Source organism: Schistocerca piceifrons, chromosome 4 (genome assembly GCF_021461385.2).
Source record: "Schistocerca piceifrons isolate TAMUIC-IGC-003096 chromosome 4, iqSchPice1.1, whole genome shotgun sequence".
In the NCBI taxonomy this organism is placed as follows: Eukaryota; Metazoa; Arthropoda; class Insecta; order Orthoptera; family Acrididae; genus Schistocerca; species Schistocerca piceifrons.
Window position 1 is genome coordinate 71,053,299 of NC_060141.1, and position 19,006 is coordinate 71,072,304.

General features: G+C 41.2%; 1 protein-coding gene across 1 annotated transcript in view; it reads right to left on the bottom strand.

Annotated features, from left to right (window-relative positions):
• LOC124795604 (sulfate anion transporter 1-like) overlaps positions 1-19,006 on the bottom strand; it is a 164,924-nt gene that overhangs the window by 90,371 nt on the left and 55,547 nt on the right. The window contains exon 3 of the mRNA XM_047259674.1: positions 16,846-17,288. Within this exon, the coding sequence (XP_047115630.1) occupies positions 16,846-17,288 (443 nt within the window). The remainder of the gene's footprint in view (positions 1-16,845; positions 17,289-19,006) is intronic.

Consider the following 19,006-nt stretch of genomic DNA (forward strand, 5'->3'; position numbering starts at 1 on the left):
CCACTAGATCACGGTGCTACTCAGCTTCTTCTGAGACAATATGAGTGTCCAATGAAATTCCTCGGAACCTAACTACAGAACAGTACAGAGTACATAGAAGCAGCGTATAGCCACAGAACAGTCACACAAACTTAGCACTGATGCATACAGACGGCTTATTGTCCAGGAGAAAGTGCGTTATTGCGAAATGCGCTGCTGTGCCAGCATTGGCTGACACATCGCAGACCCTGTCTCGCAGGTCAAAGGGAGGCTGACGGCCTTTTGTTTTTCGACTGAGTTGATAGCTTGACTCTGTAGAAGGTTAAGCACAGTCCGCCAATAAATTTTCTTGAGTAAGTAAGTGCGTTACATAACTTATCTCGCAGTAGAGTGCACGGATTCTGGCTGCAACTGCGTGTGTGATTTCGTGCGACGCGAAGGAAGCTCCGAGGCATGGACAAAAGGAGCATCATAATCTAACTACTGTGAAGAGCAACCCGTGAGCAGGCTGAAGGTTCAGTTAAAACTATGCAAGCTGCACTTATGGAGTTATAAAGAAAGCTACGGAAACATTGCCACGTAGCCAACCACGTACTCCAACGCCCTTATATGAGTCACCTTCATTAGAAGTTGAAAACTTACAAACAGAAACTTAAATAAAGATTAAAAGTATTTCTGGTGAGAAAATTTGCTTCCAGTAGAATACAGTAGAGGAAATAGGAAATCCTCAAGAGCAAATTAAAGAAACTTCACCACCCACTTCTATAATTACTTTTGTAATGTACAGAGTTGGGATCATGTCCTACAAGTTATATGTAACTTGTCACAATTGGCATCTTACATAGCCTTCATGAAATTCTTCTAAAGCACTGTGGATACAGGGTTCTTCAGATTGACATTTTAAAAATTTTAGGACAGGTTCCTTAGACCAAAACAAAGAAAAATATCCCGTGAAGAAGGGCTCTGAAATGCATACCTTAAGAATTATGAGCGATTGTTCATCCTCGATACCAGCTCTTCTACTGAAGAAGTGCTCCCACCTCTTAAGAGATACATCTTAGAGCCATGTTCATTGAACATATTTTTCTTGTTTACGTCCATCACTTCCTCCCAGTACATGGTAAATAAAGAGCTAGTAGAGATGTTCAGAGTATCAAGGATGTACAACTGCTCATAGCCCTTCAGATACGCATTTTAGAGCCCATATTTACTGGACTTCTTTTCTTATTTTGGTGTGAGGAACGTGTCGACAAATTTTTAAAACGTTATTTTGAAACACCTTCCATAGCTTCATACGTGCCAGGCATCATTTCTCTCAACAGTATGATGTGAATTTCAAAGTGGTGCCCTCCACCACTCCAGACAGAAGTGAGCCATCATAATTTACAGGCACCAACTGGGAAGATTTTACATGAGCACTTAAATGTATAAGGCTATCTACACATGTAAAGAAAAATTTATGACCACGTAGCGTGCAGCTAACTCGCAAGAATACATAGTATCAAATATACGCCTGAAGTCATGTTTTACATAAACCTGACCACTATCATACCGTTGTCGAGTGTGATGAGCTAGTGTCGTAGCATTACCGCATTTAGGTTCCAGCATTTCCTCATGAGCCGAATAATGTTTTTAATCTGAAATCTGATTCTACGTGTAACAATTGTTTCTAACAGATCCGTTATCCTGCCTTGCCTCAGTGTCAGATATTCTTTTCAGCAACTCTTGGGCTGAGTCTCTCGTCCTATGGTTTATTTGTATCTGCCATTCTTTAGAACGTAAAAGTGATCCAACTTCTTCAGAGATCTCTACCACTGCTTGTACACAACTATGTGAGCTCTGCTCAACGTCCACAAACAGATGCGCTCCAAGAGCATTGAGTTCATTAATGTTGACGGCATTCTTACGTTTTTCCTACTTAGTCCGTAACGTTTCCTTCTCTGTACTGAGTTTAAGTAATTCAACCCTTCTGCAGAGTAGTAACATGATTAGCCAAACCTGATGAGCACCTTTACGAGTGGGAAGAGCGTCTCTCCTACCTGAATCTTTATCATTACCCCTGGACTGCTCTCATAAATACATTTCACTAGGTTCTTCGCTAAATCTATCTGAAGTGTTACCCTCAACTGATGCCAACATGCTTTCCAAATTCTGAATTTGTGCTGTCAGTTCATTCGTACTAGCCCTGTTTTCCTTTTTGTGCTTTACTACAATTGTTTTTGCACACTTACTAATCGTTCCTGTAATAATTTACTACCAGGACTATGTTGTTCTCTTATTTTGCAGATACTTGCTCTTATGTTACTTCTTGAACATCTGCCCTCTCCTCTTGATATCCATGTGTCTGCCCTTTGCTCACCTCTGAATTCATCTAAAATCTACGATAGTAGGTTACTAGTGATAACCTGACGTTTTTAAGTGATCAATATGAACACAGCTGGTGGTAGGGGAAACAGATTCACCTTTAGACAACATATCATTATTATTAGTGGTATCAAACGGAATCCTCAGTTCAGAGTAATAAACATTTGCACTAATATTACTATAACTTGTTTCTCAAGTGTAACATTATCACTACATATACGTAACTTGTCATTTCCTTAACAGTAACATCAGACATAATGCTTTCATGGCCTTCAGTTAGTGAAGTAAATATAGTATGAACTGCATTTTACTGAGATACAGACAGAGGATTATCTAAGGCTTTTTACTGAAGTAGCATTCTAAAATCGAGCTTGTAGCGAAGCCATCATTGCCACACTCAAAAAAGTAAAAAAGTCTCAAAAGATTTAAATCATCTGGTGATGAAGGTGTTTGCAACAGAAATTTTCATAATAAAGTTGTGGCTGGCCAGCGGTAATATTATCAGTTAGCAGATGGGTATCAGCACTGAAATCACAAGAGACAGGCAGAAAGTTCGACTGGAACATCATCAACTGTCACCCCTGACAACTGGTAGCTCCTATGTGATGACATAATACGTTCTATAGGTTAGAAAACAATACTTAATAGCGATAAAACATTAGATAATGTCAAGAAACTTCCTGAGGGATAACAATTCAGTACCCAAACACAACACACACACACACACACACACACAGCTGGAAACATGGAAACCTTATACTCTGTGAATCTATACGCTTCCATCACTGCATAATTCCTTTTCCTGACCAGCAAGTTATTGTTAGACCTATTGATAAACTATGTTCAGCGCATGTTGAACCAAGAGATTACGCTTCATTTTTTTTATTTATTGACACTCAATTCCGCGACGATTATTTTCAATAAAAAGTGCCAGTATCTCAACATAGCAGACAACGCTATCAACAAAATTCGACGTGTTTTACTTGGAACAGTGCAAAAGTGTAGTAAGTAAACGATATGTTTCGCAAATAATCTCAAATATAGGAAAAACATGTTTATGGAAAGGTATCACCTTACTGTGTAAGGTGTTCCATGTATAACAATTCAGACATTCATTAAGTGTGTATGGATATGGCATAGTACATATTCACCCTCATAGCCACTGAGGGGTTGTAAGTGTGTATATAAATCCCATTAGTGGGATCATATTGCTAGTTCATGTGAAAATGGTGCTGATCGACAGCCTGTACGTGTTAACATCATCTGGGTCAAAATGTGTTAATGTAGGAATAGTCTGAGCTAGTGACATTCGAGTAATAATAGAATTTTAGAATGTTTGACATAATACTAAAGTGCAGTGTACTGAGATGGAGGGGATTCATCTATTTAACAAGACTAAGTACAGTGATGTTTTGATGACAACAGTGACTCAGAAAATCCTCCTCCTGACAAAGACATATTCAGCAACATGACATCATCCATCACCACATGTGCAGGACTCCTATGTCAAAGTTCAGATCAGAAGACCCTTCACAGTTCATTAATCAAGTTTCGTGAACCTTAATGATCTATACTGTGCAGTATGTATTCCAGTAAACAGTTTGAGTGGGTGGCAGACATATGTCAGGACATTATTCGATGATGTTGTGGATTATGCATGTGAACATAATGCAAATACATATATAAACAGTCGTATGTGTGCCGTACCGAAGTCTGTTACAGTCACTTACAGAATTATGAAATTTACACATTTAGAATTTTCAGACAGAATACCTAAGTATGGTGCTCAGTAAGTCGTCAAGGAAAACAAACACTGAGGGTATTAGACTCCTATTCATCGCCCCAGACACAAGCAATGTACTCCATATGCTTGGGTGTATAGAAAAGTCTGTGTGCAGGTGTGAGTGTTCTAAATGTTTGCATAGGGTGAATCTAACGTGGGACATGGGAACCACCCTGACATTAACCTAATAGGATGTGAGAAAATGCCTGAAAACCACATCTAGCCTGGTGGACACACTGTCCCCTTGTCATTAATCTGGTTCCGGGCTGACATACTTCCTCACTATAAAAAAAATGGCTCAAATGGCTCTGAGCACTATGGGACTCAACATCTGAGGACATCAGCCCCTAGAACTTAGAACTACTTAAACCTAACTAACCTAAGGACATAACACACATCCATGCCCGAGGCAGGATTCGAACCTGCAACTGTAGCAGTCACGTGGTTCCAGACTGAAGTGCCTAGAACTGCACGGCCACTGCGGCCGGTTCTCATTCTAAAAGAGGTTGCATTAACAAGTGCGGTCACCTATGTGCGTAATACCTAAGTCTGTCATAGCTATTATTGATCTGAACACTATAGAAGCAGAGTTTACAGCGTATGGAAATCAGTTTTTTGAACAGTATTGTGGGATACAAATAAAATAATAAGACTCAAAATGCTTAAGCAAGATATATTTAGTTCTTTATAAAGATATTAATAGTTCACTGTAAATAATATTTATGTATATTTCTAAACAATAAAAATACTTGCCTTATACAGCATGGCAAATAGGAACACAGACAATTAATGATGTTAGCACATAACAGGAATCTTATATTGTTGTTCAGTATATATTTATTTACAATTTGTACAGAAACCAGATGGCAGTTATAAGAGTCGAGGGGCATGAAAGGGAAGCAGTGGTTGGGAAAGGAATTAGACAGGGTTGTAGCCTCTCCCCGATGTTATTCAATCTGTATATTGAGCAAGCAGTAAAGGAAACAAAAGAAAAATTCGGAGTAGGTATTAAAATTCATGGAGAAGAAGTAAAAACTTTGAGGTTCGCCGATGACATTGTAATTCTGTCAGAGACAGCAAAGGACTTGGAAGAGCAGTTGAACGGAATGGACAGTGTCTTGAAAGGAGGATATCAGATGAACATCAACAAAAGCAAAACGAGAATAATGGAATGTAGTCAAATTAAATCGGGTGATGCTGAGGAAATTAGATTAGGAAATGGACACTTAAAGTAGTAAAGGAGTTTTGCTATTTAGTGAGTAAAATAACTGATGATGGTCGAAGTAGAGAGGACATAAAATGTAGACTGGCAGTGGCAAGGAAATCGTTTCTGAAGAAGAGAAATTTGTTAACATCGAGTATAGATTTAAGTGTCAGGAAGTCGTTTCTGAAAGTATTTGTATGGAGTGTAGCCATGTATGGAAGTGAAACATGGACGATAACTAGTTTGGACAAGAAGAGAATAGAAGCTTTCGAAATGTGGTGCTATAGAAGAATGCTGAAGATAAGGTGGGTAGATCACGTAACCAATGAGGAGGTATTGAATAGGATTGGGGAGAAGAGATGTTTGTGGCACAACTTGACTAGAAGAAGGGATCGGTTGGTAGGACATGTTTTGAGGCATCAAGGGATCACAAATTTAGCATTGGAGGGCAGCGTGGAGGGTAAAAATCGTAGAGGGAGACCAAGAGATGAATACACTAAGCAGATTCAGAAGGATGTAGGTTGGAGTTGGTACTGGGAGATGAAGAAGCTTGCACAGGAGAGAGTAGCATGGAGAGCTGCATCAAACCAGTCCCAGGACTGAAGACCACAACAACAACAACAACATATATTTAGTAAAAATTCTTTCTGTATGACATAAGTTGGGCTATCTGAAAATCCAGCAGCATAACAAATCTGCACTTCGTAATATTGTTTCAATGATATGTTGTTTTGAGTTACACTTTAATTGTTAAAGCGAGGCTCATAACATTGTTTTGTTGGTCCAACATGCACACTTTGCATAGTAACCAACTTTACATTAGCTTCATTACAATCAACAGTGTTTAAATAGCATTTCTGACAAATTGTAGGTATTAAACTTTGATGTTGAACACTATGTGCATGACTAAAACAGTATTTCAAAACTCCATCTGCAAGTTAGTGTTTGTATCCTGCCACCACAACTGAATTTCGAATGTCAGTAATTTTTATGATCTTAAAGCTCGATGGACTGTCCTTTAAACTAAGTTTGTATCCTGTTACATATTTCGTAAGGCAATCTAATGTATGACCACGTTTCAGTTTTCAATCATACGTGGAGAAAAATTCATTGTCCTCCAAAATATTGAATGTAACAAGTTCTTTACTGCTGTACAGGATATCTTTCTGTACAAACTGAAAAAATTAGCTTCATGCGAATATTGCAGTATAACGAATTAATATTTGTTAATATTGTGTCGAACATACGTGATTTGGAGGCACAATTTAGTACTATAAAATATGGCTCATGACATCGTAGCATTGGCTGAACCACCACACATGTAATATGGCCCATTGCTGATTTAAAATGCACGCCCTGCGTAGTAATCAACTTGGCGTTATCTTTACCATCAACAACAGTGTATACCAGTAATAACAATGTCAACAAAGTGAAGTTATTATGTTATACCGCCGAAGATGCTGCGCAAAGCCAATATATAATTACAAAAGAGCTTCTGAGTATGTATGATTTCATACAGCTGCCACAATTGTAATTTGACATTTCGATGTTGGATGATACTTGTTTCTCAACGCTCTGAAACCATTGAAAGTTTATCATTCATATGAATTGTATTCCCAAGGCTTGCTGACATCATTATTCGATAATACATCTTTCTAAAAGCTTTAAAATTTCTGAAAAGATCTCATTCATTGGAGCTGTATTCCCAACGGTTGCTACCACCATCAAAAGTCTGCGCGATCTACAACTTCATCTGAATCATTGTAATTTATATATATTCTGTAGACATATAATTCATTTTTTGTGCTAAATGTCAGTATTGGTTGCTGCTGCGATGTCCATCAGCTAACACACAGCACTTGACATTGAAGAAGATGACGAAACAATAAACCGAAAGTGAAACATAATGTAAATATATATTCACACACACATAATCTTTTACATAAATTATTAATCTCAGGCAGAGCCATAACAGTTCAGAAATTTTAATTTTTGCGTAAATGTTTTGCCTACATTAACTTGTATATAGTTGCAGGTGACAATCTTTAAAGAAAAACAGACACTGTAAAAACGTAATACAGCAGAAAAACCACACCATGTAGTAAGAAGGTATGAATACACAATTTCATGCACTCCTGAAAAATCTGTAATTACGATTTAGAAACTAATATTTATATGTTTTTAAACAGTAAAGAAAATTCCTTGTGTTTAACAGCCATAATAATAAAAAACAAACTGATGATGCTGCAACTGTAGTGCAACATGTCTGGGACAGAAAACAAAATTTTGTTTTGCTAAAGGTGGACCCCACTCAAAAACATATGCTATTGTTAAAGCAAACACAGACAAAAGAGCTTCAACATCAAGATGGTTATCTACCAGTTAATGCTGCTTTAATAATGTTTTGGTATTTAATACTGCTTGGTCTTTACAATTCTCCATTACCTTTATGCACTTCAGTAATATCACCCTCATCATAATCAACCTCTTCTTCTTCATCTTCTTCCTGTCCTCCTCCTCCAAAAACGCCAGACACTTCTTTCATTTATATTGCGTTTTCTTTGGCTTTAGCAGCTTTTCCCCATTCCATCTTCTTTTGCATTGGTTTCTCTGACAGAGTCTCGTGGAATGTTTTGCATTCGACACTAGGCACAGCAGCTGAAGAGTCTCTAAGAGAATGTGTTTACATTTCTCAACAGAATCACTGTAGCGTTATTAAATTAATTCCATATTTATTAGCGAATTCTTCAGTGAAGAACCAACTATTACTTTTTTTGACGTTTCGCCATATGTTTATTTTGGTATCATGCAGATGTCTCTCTTCATAATTCCTGATGTTGATTTTCCAACGAAATACACATAATAACAAACAACATGCGACACTGATTAGCTGTTACGCCGTAACAACTTGCAACATAACGTAACTAATGGCCCCATATCCTTTCATTTTATATTTGATTACAGCAAAAATGTTAACAAATTACCTCTGTTTACAGCAAAAATTGTGATAAATTACCCCAGATTACAATCAAATTGTAACAAATCGTCCCATGCTGCAGCAAAAATTGTAACAAATTGACTCATATTACAACAAAAACAGTGCAATGCTAGAAGAATTCAAGATAAAATTGTTTAACATTTTGATTTCTCCTAGCACCTTGATGAATCAGAGCTATTTAGCGTGGGAGTTCTGTCGCTGGCAGGAGCTGCAATGTAATCCATACTATTTTATAATTCGTTTCTGATGAAACAGATTTTGCAACGGTGTTAGAAACTGTGGAGTGGATCAAAGGTCATGGTGCTACATCGAAGTGGACAAAATGTATCAGCACCACAGATACGAGGAGTTCCAATACATAATAAAATACTTTTTTCAAAAACCAGGTTGTATTCAGGATTCCATACACTGTATTATTAGAAAACCTTATTTTTCAAGAAAGTCTCCGTTGAATGCAACAGCCCGACCCTGCATTACTTGGAGAGCCTGTGTGGCTGTATGGCACCACTCTGCCGATCGACATCTTGCTGCATTAATACCCTCATCGTCATCCATGTACTGCTTCCTGCACAATGCGACCTTCATTGGGCCAGCCGGATGGAAGAGAGAAGGTAGGAGATCTGGACTGTAGGGTGGATGAGGGAGGGCACACACCTTTGAGGATCCCAACTGGACGACAAGTGTGTCAGCTCTATCAACAAAGACGTCCAGCTGTGTGGCTAGGTCTTTGACTGTGATCTGTCAGTCACCTCCAGTGAGTATGTCTGCACGTTCCAGCACTGCAGGAGTGACAGCTGTGTGCCGCTGGCCAGCACTGGACAGGTTTGCGCGATTTTGTTGCGATGATGACAGATGCCTCACCAAATGACTCACGGTGCTTCTGTTCACTGTCAGGTGTCCGCCTATGAACATCTGCAGTGGTCCAGCTTCCCGCCAAAATAAACTCCATCACAGCCCTCTGCTTGCAGTGTACCTTCATTACAGACGTCGTTTTCAAAGCTAAGCATAGCACCACCAACTGTAGGTACGTTATGAAACTATAGGGGCTGAAGTGGGAATATTCCGAAATGTCCCATAACAAATTGCACATTTTTCCGACCGAAACTGGCAGAGAAAACGAACTGCTGACTTACTGGACGTCCGCCGTATTAGCGACGTTTCACTGCTATCCACATCGATGAATGGCAGGCGCTACTAAAGATTCGCGCCCTCTCTCAGCACCGCTGCAACATCGCGTGGAGTTCGATGTAAAGCCGAGCATGGACTCGTTCTGTCCGGTTTCTGACGTCCCATGAAGTAGTCAACACCGTCTAGCGATGACACCAGCGCTATTCATGACTGAGACGGAACTGTACTTTTGTAAATGTTGAGCTTTTACTTCAAGAGAAAAGTTTGTTATTGGGTACAACAAGTGGTGCTTTACTATTCAAAGACGCTTATAAATATTCGATACTTTCATTTGGCAATGGACTGTATAAAGTTAAGTAAATCCTTTCATCATTCTTGTAATTATGTGAACTAATGTTTCGTACGTTGTAGTTCTGATTAGCAATCTCCCACAGCAATCAAAGAACCCACAGCTATGATTGGATGATTGTAGTTTCATCGGTCATAACACAGAATGTTATTCTCCTTCTTTTATCATTTGTACTTTGCAACTTTTTTGATTCTTGCATTTCGTCTTCTTAATCGTATAACTGCGATCATTCCCAAATACAGTTTGCACATGCTGTGTTTATATAAACCAAACGATTTCTCCAATGTCTTCAGTTAACTAACACACTGAAATACCCTCATCTACTAACCATCCAACAGAAAGCCCACAGTAGACTATACTACTAACAGGCTGAACTTGGGGATTACATCTATCCACTATTCTCCACATCTACAAAGCCTGTGCAGCTCCATCCTTTGCTATGCAAATGTTGCATGGATTTCTACACAGCCAAAGTTCTATAACTCTCTCCAAATACTTGAACGCTATGTCTCGCTTTCTGCATCCGTTTACCTTCCTCCACGTGGAGCCTCCATCATCTCATCAAATTTCCACCACTCCTCATCCACACAGAAAACCTCCACATCTCCTAAAACGTCCATAAACTAGCTTCCAATAACACCTCTGTCTCTCCGCTAATCAATATCCCCTGATATTCTGCCACTCCTTTAAAAGCACATCCCACCATACCTACACCTACACACACCCTATGTTCTATCCAAACGCAACTTCAACCAACTCCCTCTCCTAGACAATGAGATCTGCCCTGGTATTTATCCCTGTAAACAATTTTGCTCTACCCCATCCAACTCTCTCCAAATCAGAGCTTTTTTCTCTGTCTGTCTCCATCCATTCCCATCCATTTCCTCTTGTAACCACTACCCTATACACGTACCAAACTCTTCCCAACCCTCCATGTTTCCCATGTTCTGTCTTCCCACTATCTAACCCAATACCTACCTTCATCTCCACAGTTTTCTCTACTCCTCAACCGTAAGGAACATAGTCCGCAGCTCGTGGTCGTGCGGTAGCGTTTTCGCTTCCCGCGCCTGGGTTCCCGGGTTCGATTCCCGGCGGGGTCAGGGATTTCCTCTGCCTCGTGATGACTGGGTGTTGTGTGCTATCCTTAGGTTAGTTAGGTTTAAGTAGTTCTAAGTTCTAGGGGACTGATGACCATAAATGTTAAGTCCCATAGTGCTCAGAGCCATTTCGTAAGGAACATACGCTCTCCTCCCGAAATACTTTTACCCCAATGCAGGTCCTCAATATGTCAAGTGAAAGTGCAGTGCTTCAGCGCTTTTTCATGGAAGAATTTCACCATTCTGTAGTGTGTTTTGATACATAGATATTTTCGTTTTTTAGCTGTCCATCTTTCAATTTTTAATTTAAAATCGTAAATCAGTCCCCATCTTTCCTTTTTCTCATTCTTGTTATATTTTTAAAAATGCCCTTGGCTACAGAGTGCAGTATTTTACTGCTGACTGCCCACCCCCTATCCATGTGTGGTGATGGGGATGAAATGACAACAAAGAAATTTTAAAATCCCGATAACTTCCTCTCAGAAATAACAAAAGCCTAGTCTGTTCTCTATGATGGACTCCAGATAAAGAAAATTTTCCAGCTGTCACCGTCTATGTTATCACCATTACCACCATACCAGATTGCCAGTCATTGCTGCAGTAATTTCTGTCACTCCTTGCTGCCTGTCGTTGCATTTGTTGCTAGCCCTCACTGCCTGTCAACAACTTTGCAGCGTCGCCACTGGTCGTCGTCAGTGATCACCATCCCACATTCTCACTGCCACTCTTCGCCACTGCCAGCCCGTCACTACCGTTACATTGCTTGCTTACCACCATCGTCGCGGCACTCATCTCTTGATGTATCAACCCCCATCTACAACATCCACAATCATCTACTAAGACTTGTACCCGACGCCTACCTCCACTTATTCCTTTACGTGCATCTATTTGTCCTCTCTTGCTCTTGCCACCTTCCCCACCTTCTTACTACTCAGATGAATCAGTCTGTTTCCCCACTAACACACACTACTTCCCCAGACATAACTGATTCCACATTTGCAGATGCAATCAGTTCTGGATGCACTGCAGTTGCACTACCACCACCGCTGCCACTGCCACCACCAGTTCCACCACCAACAATATAACTGCACCAGCCAGCAGCGATCATCAGTCATTACAGCTGTTCCACTGTCATCGCCATCATCACTATATCTGTGTTCATAACAAGTAGGACCAGCCACACCCACTCCAGCACCTGCAAACCCATACTAACCTTATATGCTGCAGCTGTTACCATATTCGCCACAAATGTATCACTTCCAAGCACACCAGCTTATATATAAGAAAAGGGAAAGCCATTCAAACTCATACCCCACTCCGCAGTCAGTGTCCTCCAAAACCCTATACTCAAACGATCACCACTAGTACAGATACCCCTCCTGTCTCTGACATCCAGTAATCCCCAAACCAAACCCACAACCAGAACCTATGGAGTCCTTTCCCATCCCATACTCAACATGTTCTCCAACACATTGCTTAATCCTATCACATCCTGTTGTCAGTTTCCTTGGTCATTAGTTACTACCCCTTAAAATAAAGAAGTACTTTCCGAACGTCAATATACCATAAATCATAAGCCACAAAGACTCCATAATCATCAAGTCATCAGATCCTGATTTTGAAGTCACCTACTTTTAAGATTGTATTCCATTATCTTCAGTTCACATGTCTCCTTTCTCTCACTTTGTCGACAATGACCTAGACAACACCAAACCCTTCCCCACTGTCCACGAAGTTTTACTACTTTGATTAAGGCATTGACTCTGAGATCTTTGTGGGGGAAGATGAGCAGGACCTAAATTCATATCTTGACGCAAAAATCCGAGAATTCGTTCTAATTCACCGTCATTCTAATCCTACGTTCCCCAACTGTTTCTTTCCTGAAGATCTCTCTACCATAGGGCTCCTCCTTCAGAATGGAGTTTTCATCTATCACTGTGAACACAAAGTTCGGCCTTTCTAATACCAATCTCAAGATCACTGTTACCCCAAATGCTTCACTATAGTGATCTTTTAACTCCCATTTTATGTGTCCCCACTGAAACCCAACCACCTGTACCAACACTGTCATACCCTTCTGTACAGCCCAACCCCTATCGACGAAACCTGAACTAACCATTCTGATCCGTCCTACCGATACATTACTACATCTGAACATCTCCCTACGCCATGCTCCTACCAGTGAAGACATCATCCACTTTGTCACCATTGTCCTTCAAAAAATCCAATTTCAGCGTTCAAGTATCATGTATCAAGTGACCCTTGCAGCCCATTTTGTATTTCATTTACATACCACTGCCACATACTCCCAAACCCATTCCCAGTTCCTTTTTTCCCGTGTAGACACACTACCGTAAGACTTCCCCAGTCCCCTTAGAGCAGTACCTCTAACCCCATAGCACCGAAACGCACACCACAGCATAGTCAGCTCCTTCCCATCACTGTAGCATTCACCAAACCACACTGAACGATTTTTTCACCTACTCCACAACTTCGACATCAACTATCTATCCTCATCCACTGTTCATTATTCTCTGTGATCTTGCCAGTCAACCAATTAGATGGAGCTGGTCAACAAGCAGAATGACATGAGCTTCATCTTCTGAAACTGGCCACTCTGTGCAGTTCGCCATATAATGTCAGCTCCAACACATCAGCATCCCCACGTTATTTTTGATACTGTTACATTTGTTCCAATTTCCATGTTTATTAATACTCTTGTTAAATTCTTAATAACTGTAGGCTAAAGAACGCTAGATCACTACTACCAGCCCACCCCTACATGGGAGAATGAAATGACTATAACGAAAAAGAAAACTAAATACGTTTGTGGATTGGCTGTGCATTTAGAGTGGCTGTGGCCACTCTTTAGCGCTAAGTAGATGACTACCAGCATATTTCTCGGCTGCTAGATTGGTTAGTGCGTCCCCCACCCCAATGGTTATATTAACAGCTGCAGCCCCAGAGGGGTGGTGGTAACATATTACTTTTTCGTGGCTGCAGCTTCGATGGGTGGAGTAACGCATATCTGGAAATAGTACTGGCTGCCTCTGAGCACTATGCGACTTAACTTCTGAGGTCATCAGTCGCCTAGAACTTAGAACTAATTAAACCTAACTAACCTAAGGACATCACACACATCCATGCCCGAGGCAGGATTCGAACCTGCGACCGTAGCAGTCCCGCGGTTCCGGACTGAGCGCCTAGAACCGCTAGACCACCGTGGCCGGCTGGAAATAGTAGATTTTCCCAAAATTTTCTGGGAAAGGAGGCAGTGGGCTGAAAATAATGTCCCAGGAAATAAGAAGGTAACAGGCTAAAAATTTAATTGAAATCTGTATTCATGTCAGAAAAAGAGTATGTCACGGGCTAAAAATAGCATTGCCCCACGAAATAATTCGGTCACGGGGTAAAAGTATCAGGGACAACCACACCTAGACTTAAAAATAGAATTCAAAGTACATCAGGTGGCGGCTGTTCAGGACTGGTGTGAGCATTCTCTTCACACCTTCTTGTACAAGCAACTGCGTTACGATCACATCTGCAGTTTTCACTTTACACCCTCCGGCTCACTGATTTTTGAACGATTGTAATGCAAGAGATCCAAGAATGTCTTCTTTCAGAAGCTAATACTGGCACTGTTGCATCATTTCTATGGGTTCTTGGACATGTTTGCATGTCAGGGAATGAAGCTGATGACGTTGCTCCGAAGATTGCAACTCAGCTACAAAGACCCTTCAGTAAATCTTTCCCATTAGATGATCTCAGCATTGCTCTATACACGCACTTCTTATCGCTCTTGCATGAACGCTATTCACCTATTCGTGCGAACAAGCAAGCCGAACAAGCCTACCCTTCGGCTTGGGCGACTCCCACTAACCCATCTCATTGTGAGGAAATAATTTTTATTGGACTACACAGTCATTCTCGCCATCGTCGTCTGTTAAGAGGGGAACACGCTCGATTTTCCTCTGACTGTAGGGAATCACTCTGGGTGCACCGCATTCTAAGCCTTTGAAAGTTTTGTAACCCCTGTACCGTTGATGTTTGTTGGTCCCGATATTTTAGCAGATACAGCGTAGGCTGTAGAACCTGTTCTCCTTTTTAATCGCTGTAAAGATATGCCTAAGAAGAAATATGTTTAGACTGTGGTCACCATTTGCCCTAGAAGTTCTTAAAAAAGGAGGGCAATTGTAATGCTTCATTTTGGCACAGTCCTACTTTGTGTTGGCGCTTTTTAAATAACGTTCCAAGCACACTGTATTCATTATAGCTTCTGCCAACCTCGTAATTCTGCCTAATCTCTAATGTGTCAATTAACTTCAAGAAACTGGGATTGCTTTGTATAAAAAATAGCCCACTGTAAGTCGTGATTTTGCCGCTTATTACTTCAGTTGTTGGTTTTCGGCCCAAAACAGAAGGAATCTGCATATTATGTCGCTTTTATGCAATACATTTCATGTCTGATGTGGACGCTGACAAGAAATCATTCACTACCAGAATGAGATTTTCACTCTGCAGCGGAGTGTGCACTGATATGAAACTTACTGGCAGATTAAAACTGTGTGCCGGAAAGAGTCTCGAACTCGGGATCTTTGCCTTTCGTGGGCAAGTGTTGTACCAACTGAGCTACCCAAGCACGACTCACGCCCCCTCCGTGCAGCCTCTAACAACCCTACCACAACAAAGGTGAAAATTTTAATAACGATTGTGGTGTTGCTCACGCTGCTAAATACTGCATTATCGGGCAACAACAGTCAAATTATGTGGCAGGTGTCATTAGAGCACAGTTAATAGTCATTTCATGTAATAATGAAAAAACTAGGCACTCATATTTTTGTGTTTCCCACACTGGTCTCGTCGTAAAATCATGGCTCAATCGTTGAAAATCTAGGTGGTTATGATTCCAAGCTCGGATGCAAAGAGGCCTAGGTTTTATCGTGCTATATTCAAAAGTTTTGTAGACGCGCTTCACAAACCATTCTTGAAGATTACACTTTTGCTGGACAATGGTGATGTAAAAAAAGTAATCAGCACTCCTTTTAATTGCTTTTATTGCAATATCACGTGACACACAAACATCACTTCACAATACAAAACATACTTGAAAACATCTTCATCGCAGTCACTGTTAAAGTTCACATTTTATAAGCTGACTACAATACGCGTCTTTCCAATATGACGTCCAAGACTTGACCTTCTCAACGTCCGACTCTCTAACAAGTTAACAACCAACTAGCTATCGCTTACGCGCCCAAAAATCAGAGTTACAAGTACGTCAAAGATCATAGTGACAAAAGAAAGAATATACATAAGAATAATATCATTGCAATATAAACATATCAATGTATCACAAATGAAATCAAATCTGAATGTTGTCTCAGAAATATGTAAACTATTTTACAGAAACACAGTAGACTATTACTGGTATCGAGAGGTTCAGATGAGGTGCCGTAATGGTTATGTAATTCAAGTACCATTATAAGCCTTACTTCTGCCAGTATCTCGTCTCCTACCTTCCAAAGTTTACAGAAGCTCTCCTGCCAACCTTGCAGAACTAGCACTCCTGAAAGAAAGGATATTGCGCGGACATGGCTCAGCCACAGCCTGGGGGATGTTTCCAGAATGAGATTTTCACTCAGACTAGGGCACTTGCCCGCCAAAGGCAAAGGTCCCGAGTTCGAGTCTCGGTCCGGACCACAGTTTTAATCGGTCAGGAAGTTTCATTCATTACCAGTTCACATCTTTCGGCTTCTTTCAATTCTGCAACAGCCCAGCCATAAGTGGTCTTAGAGTGTGCACTTGGTACATGTCACTGTGTGAGCTGTAGTCGGAAGACTACCTATTTATTTCGACCTAGGCTGTTCTGAGTTCATGTAATTTGTTCATACTAACTAACTTAGCTGTGTTCGTTCGGATCTTTGGACAGTATAAGGTTGTTACCTGGCAGAGAAATCAACTTGCGAGGCGGTAACGGTGGTGACGACGAGGACGACCAGCTCGGCAGACAGCCAGCGGCCGACCAGTTTGGGCACAGCCAGCTGGTAGACCACGAGCACCGCGATGGTGATGAGTGCGGTGGCAATGGCCGGCAGCCTGGGAGGCAGGCTGCCCGAGAACAGGTCCCCGTAGGTGTAGACGAGGCGCAGCAGGCCGTGGTGCTTGGGAGCGTCGCGCGCCACGCCCAGCGCCTCGAGCAGCTGCGAGGTGAAGACGTGCACTGCTGCGCCCGTCGTGATGGCGCTCACCAGCGTCTCGCTCAGCACTCGGCACAGCGCCCCCAGCCGCAGCACCCACAGAGCCAGCAGCAGCAGGCCGCACCACAGCGACACCATGCTCACCACCTCCTCGGGAGTCACACCGTCCCCCGCATGCTCCGACACGATCTGCGCCATCCCCACTACTACTCGAACCGATACCACCCCACTACTACTCGAACCGATACCAAACCCGCAGACAGCACAGTAGAAAATGTACGATAATTCTGCTGCCACAGAAGGAAGGCAAGGCACAATAGACAAAAGGAGAGTGATCCGTAGTCGTGTCCGTTTCTACGAAATGCGCGCCACGTGGAGTGCTTTCGCTTCGCGTCTAGTGTTTGCGGGGGCGCTTTCGGTTTGGCGCGCTGTTTGGATCGCTACTGCCTTCTGGCGGGAGGTGGAGCAAGTTTACGGTCGCGTGATGATCGGAGAGTACGCATAGGCTGTCGGTAAACTGAAGAGCGAGCTAGCGAGTCTCCACTCTGCCAACCCAGCTACGTCACAGGGCGCTTCTACAGGCCGTTTCACAACGCAGTACCGGCCCTGCCGCGGCGCGCGATTTAAATCTGTGGCGACACCGTGTACAGATACGTCTCTGCTGCGTTCATTTTTAGACAAATGTATTAAGACCATAAGGAATACAAAAAACAATATCTTCTTCCGAAAAACAATATTATAGAGTAAATAATATTAAGATAAGAACGGAAGCCAGGATTATACCACAAACATAGAACCGAATGCCTGTTCATGTGAATGTATTGTATATTCCTCTATTGCTATTCGTAAAACGAACCCCATATAATGGAATAAATCTGTAGAATTTGAGGCTTGTTCTTACTTTGTGTTTCTACTAAAAGGTAGATATTTACTTTGAAGGACTGCATTGAAAGTTAACAATTTTTGCAGCACAAAGAGTGTTTTAAGAGTAAGCAGAAATTTATAATTTTGCGTGTTGTATTAGTCCGATTTTCACTACTTTTTGGGACTATCTTCGTAAACATGTCTCAAAAGTATGTGTACAATGTTATGCATATTGGGTATTTACCCTGTTGTCAGCTGTCAAAAAGGTTACGTGTGTTTTGGTAGCATCAACGATTATTTATTTTGTATAAAAATAGATTAGAGAATCTGTACTAAATTTTGTTATAGGAATGGAATGAAGTGTACGAAATTTTTAGAAATGTTAAATATTGCTTTTGGTGAGCCTGTTATAAGTGAACCAACGGCATACAAGTGGTATAAACATTTCAAAGCAGGTCTTACAGGACAGCGGTTTTACAAGCATGGATGAGATTAAAAATGCACAGTTAAGAGACCTATGAACTACCCCGAAGAAACAGTTCCTAAAGAATTTCGGAAATTAGAAGATGAACTGGCGCAAGTGTACAGTATGTAATGGGGAATATTTTGAAGAGGATAACATTGCTGTAGATTAACAAATAAAGTTCTTACCAAAAAATAAAAATTAATACGTGAACGCATCTCGTATGTCAAGCTTTTTGAATTCCAGAATCCACGTACATGTTTCGAAGAAAGTTTCAGCAGTGTTTAGTAAGCATCAGAGGTTTTACGTGATTTAGAAACTGTCTATAACGATCGGTTTCCTCCCAAGATTATTAGTATTCCTTCGTGGCAATTCCACGAAACCATGCGGCTTATTTTCGCGTTCCTTCCTTATGCGTCCTATCGGACGCGGCTGACGTTTGCATAAATTGCAGCCCTTTGATTGGGACTGGTAATATTAGTCAACAGTTCTTTATGGGTCGCCTCTTTAATACATGCTGTAATAACATTAGAGACGATCGAACGCTCGTTACTCAGCAAGTACCTCCTCTTCCTCGTAT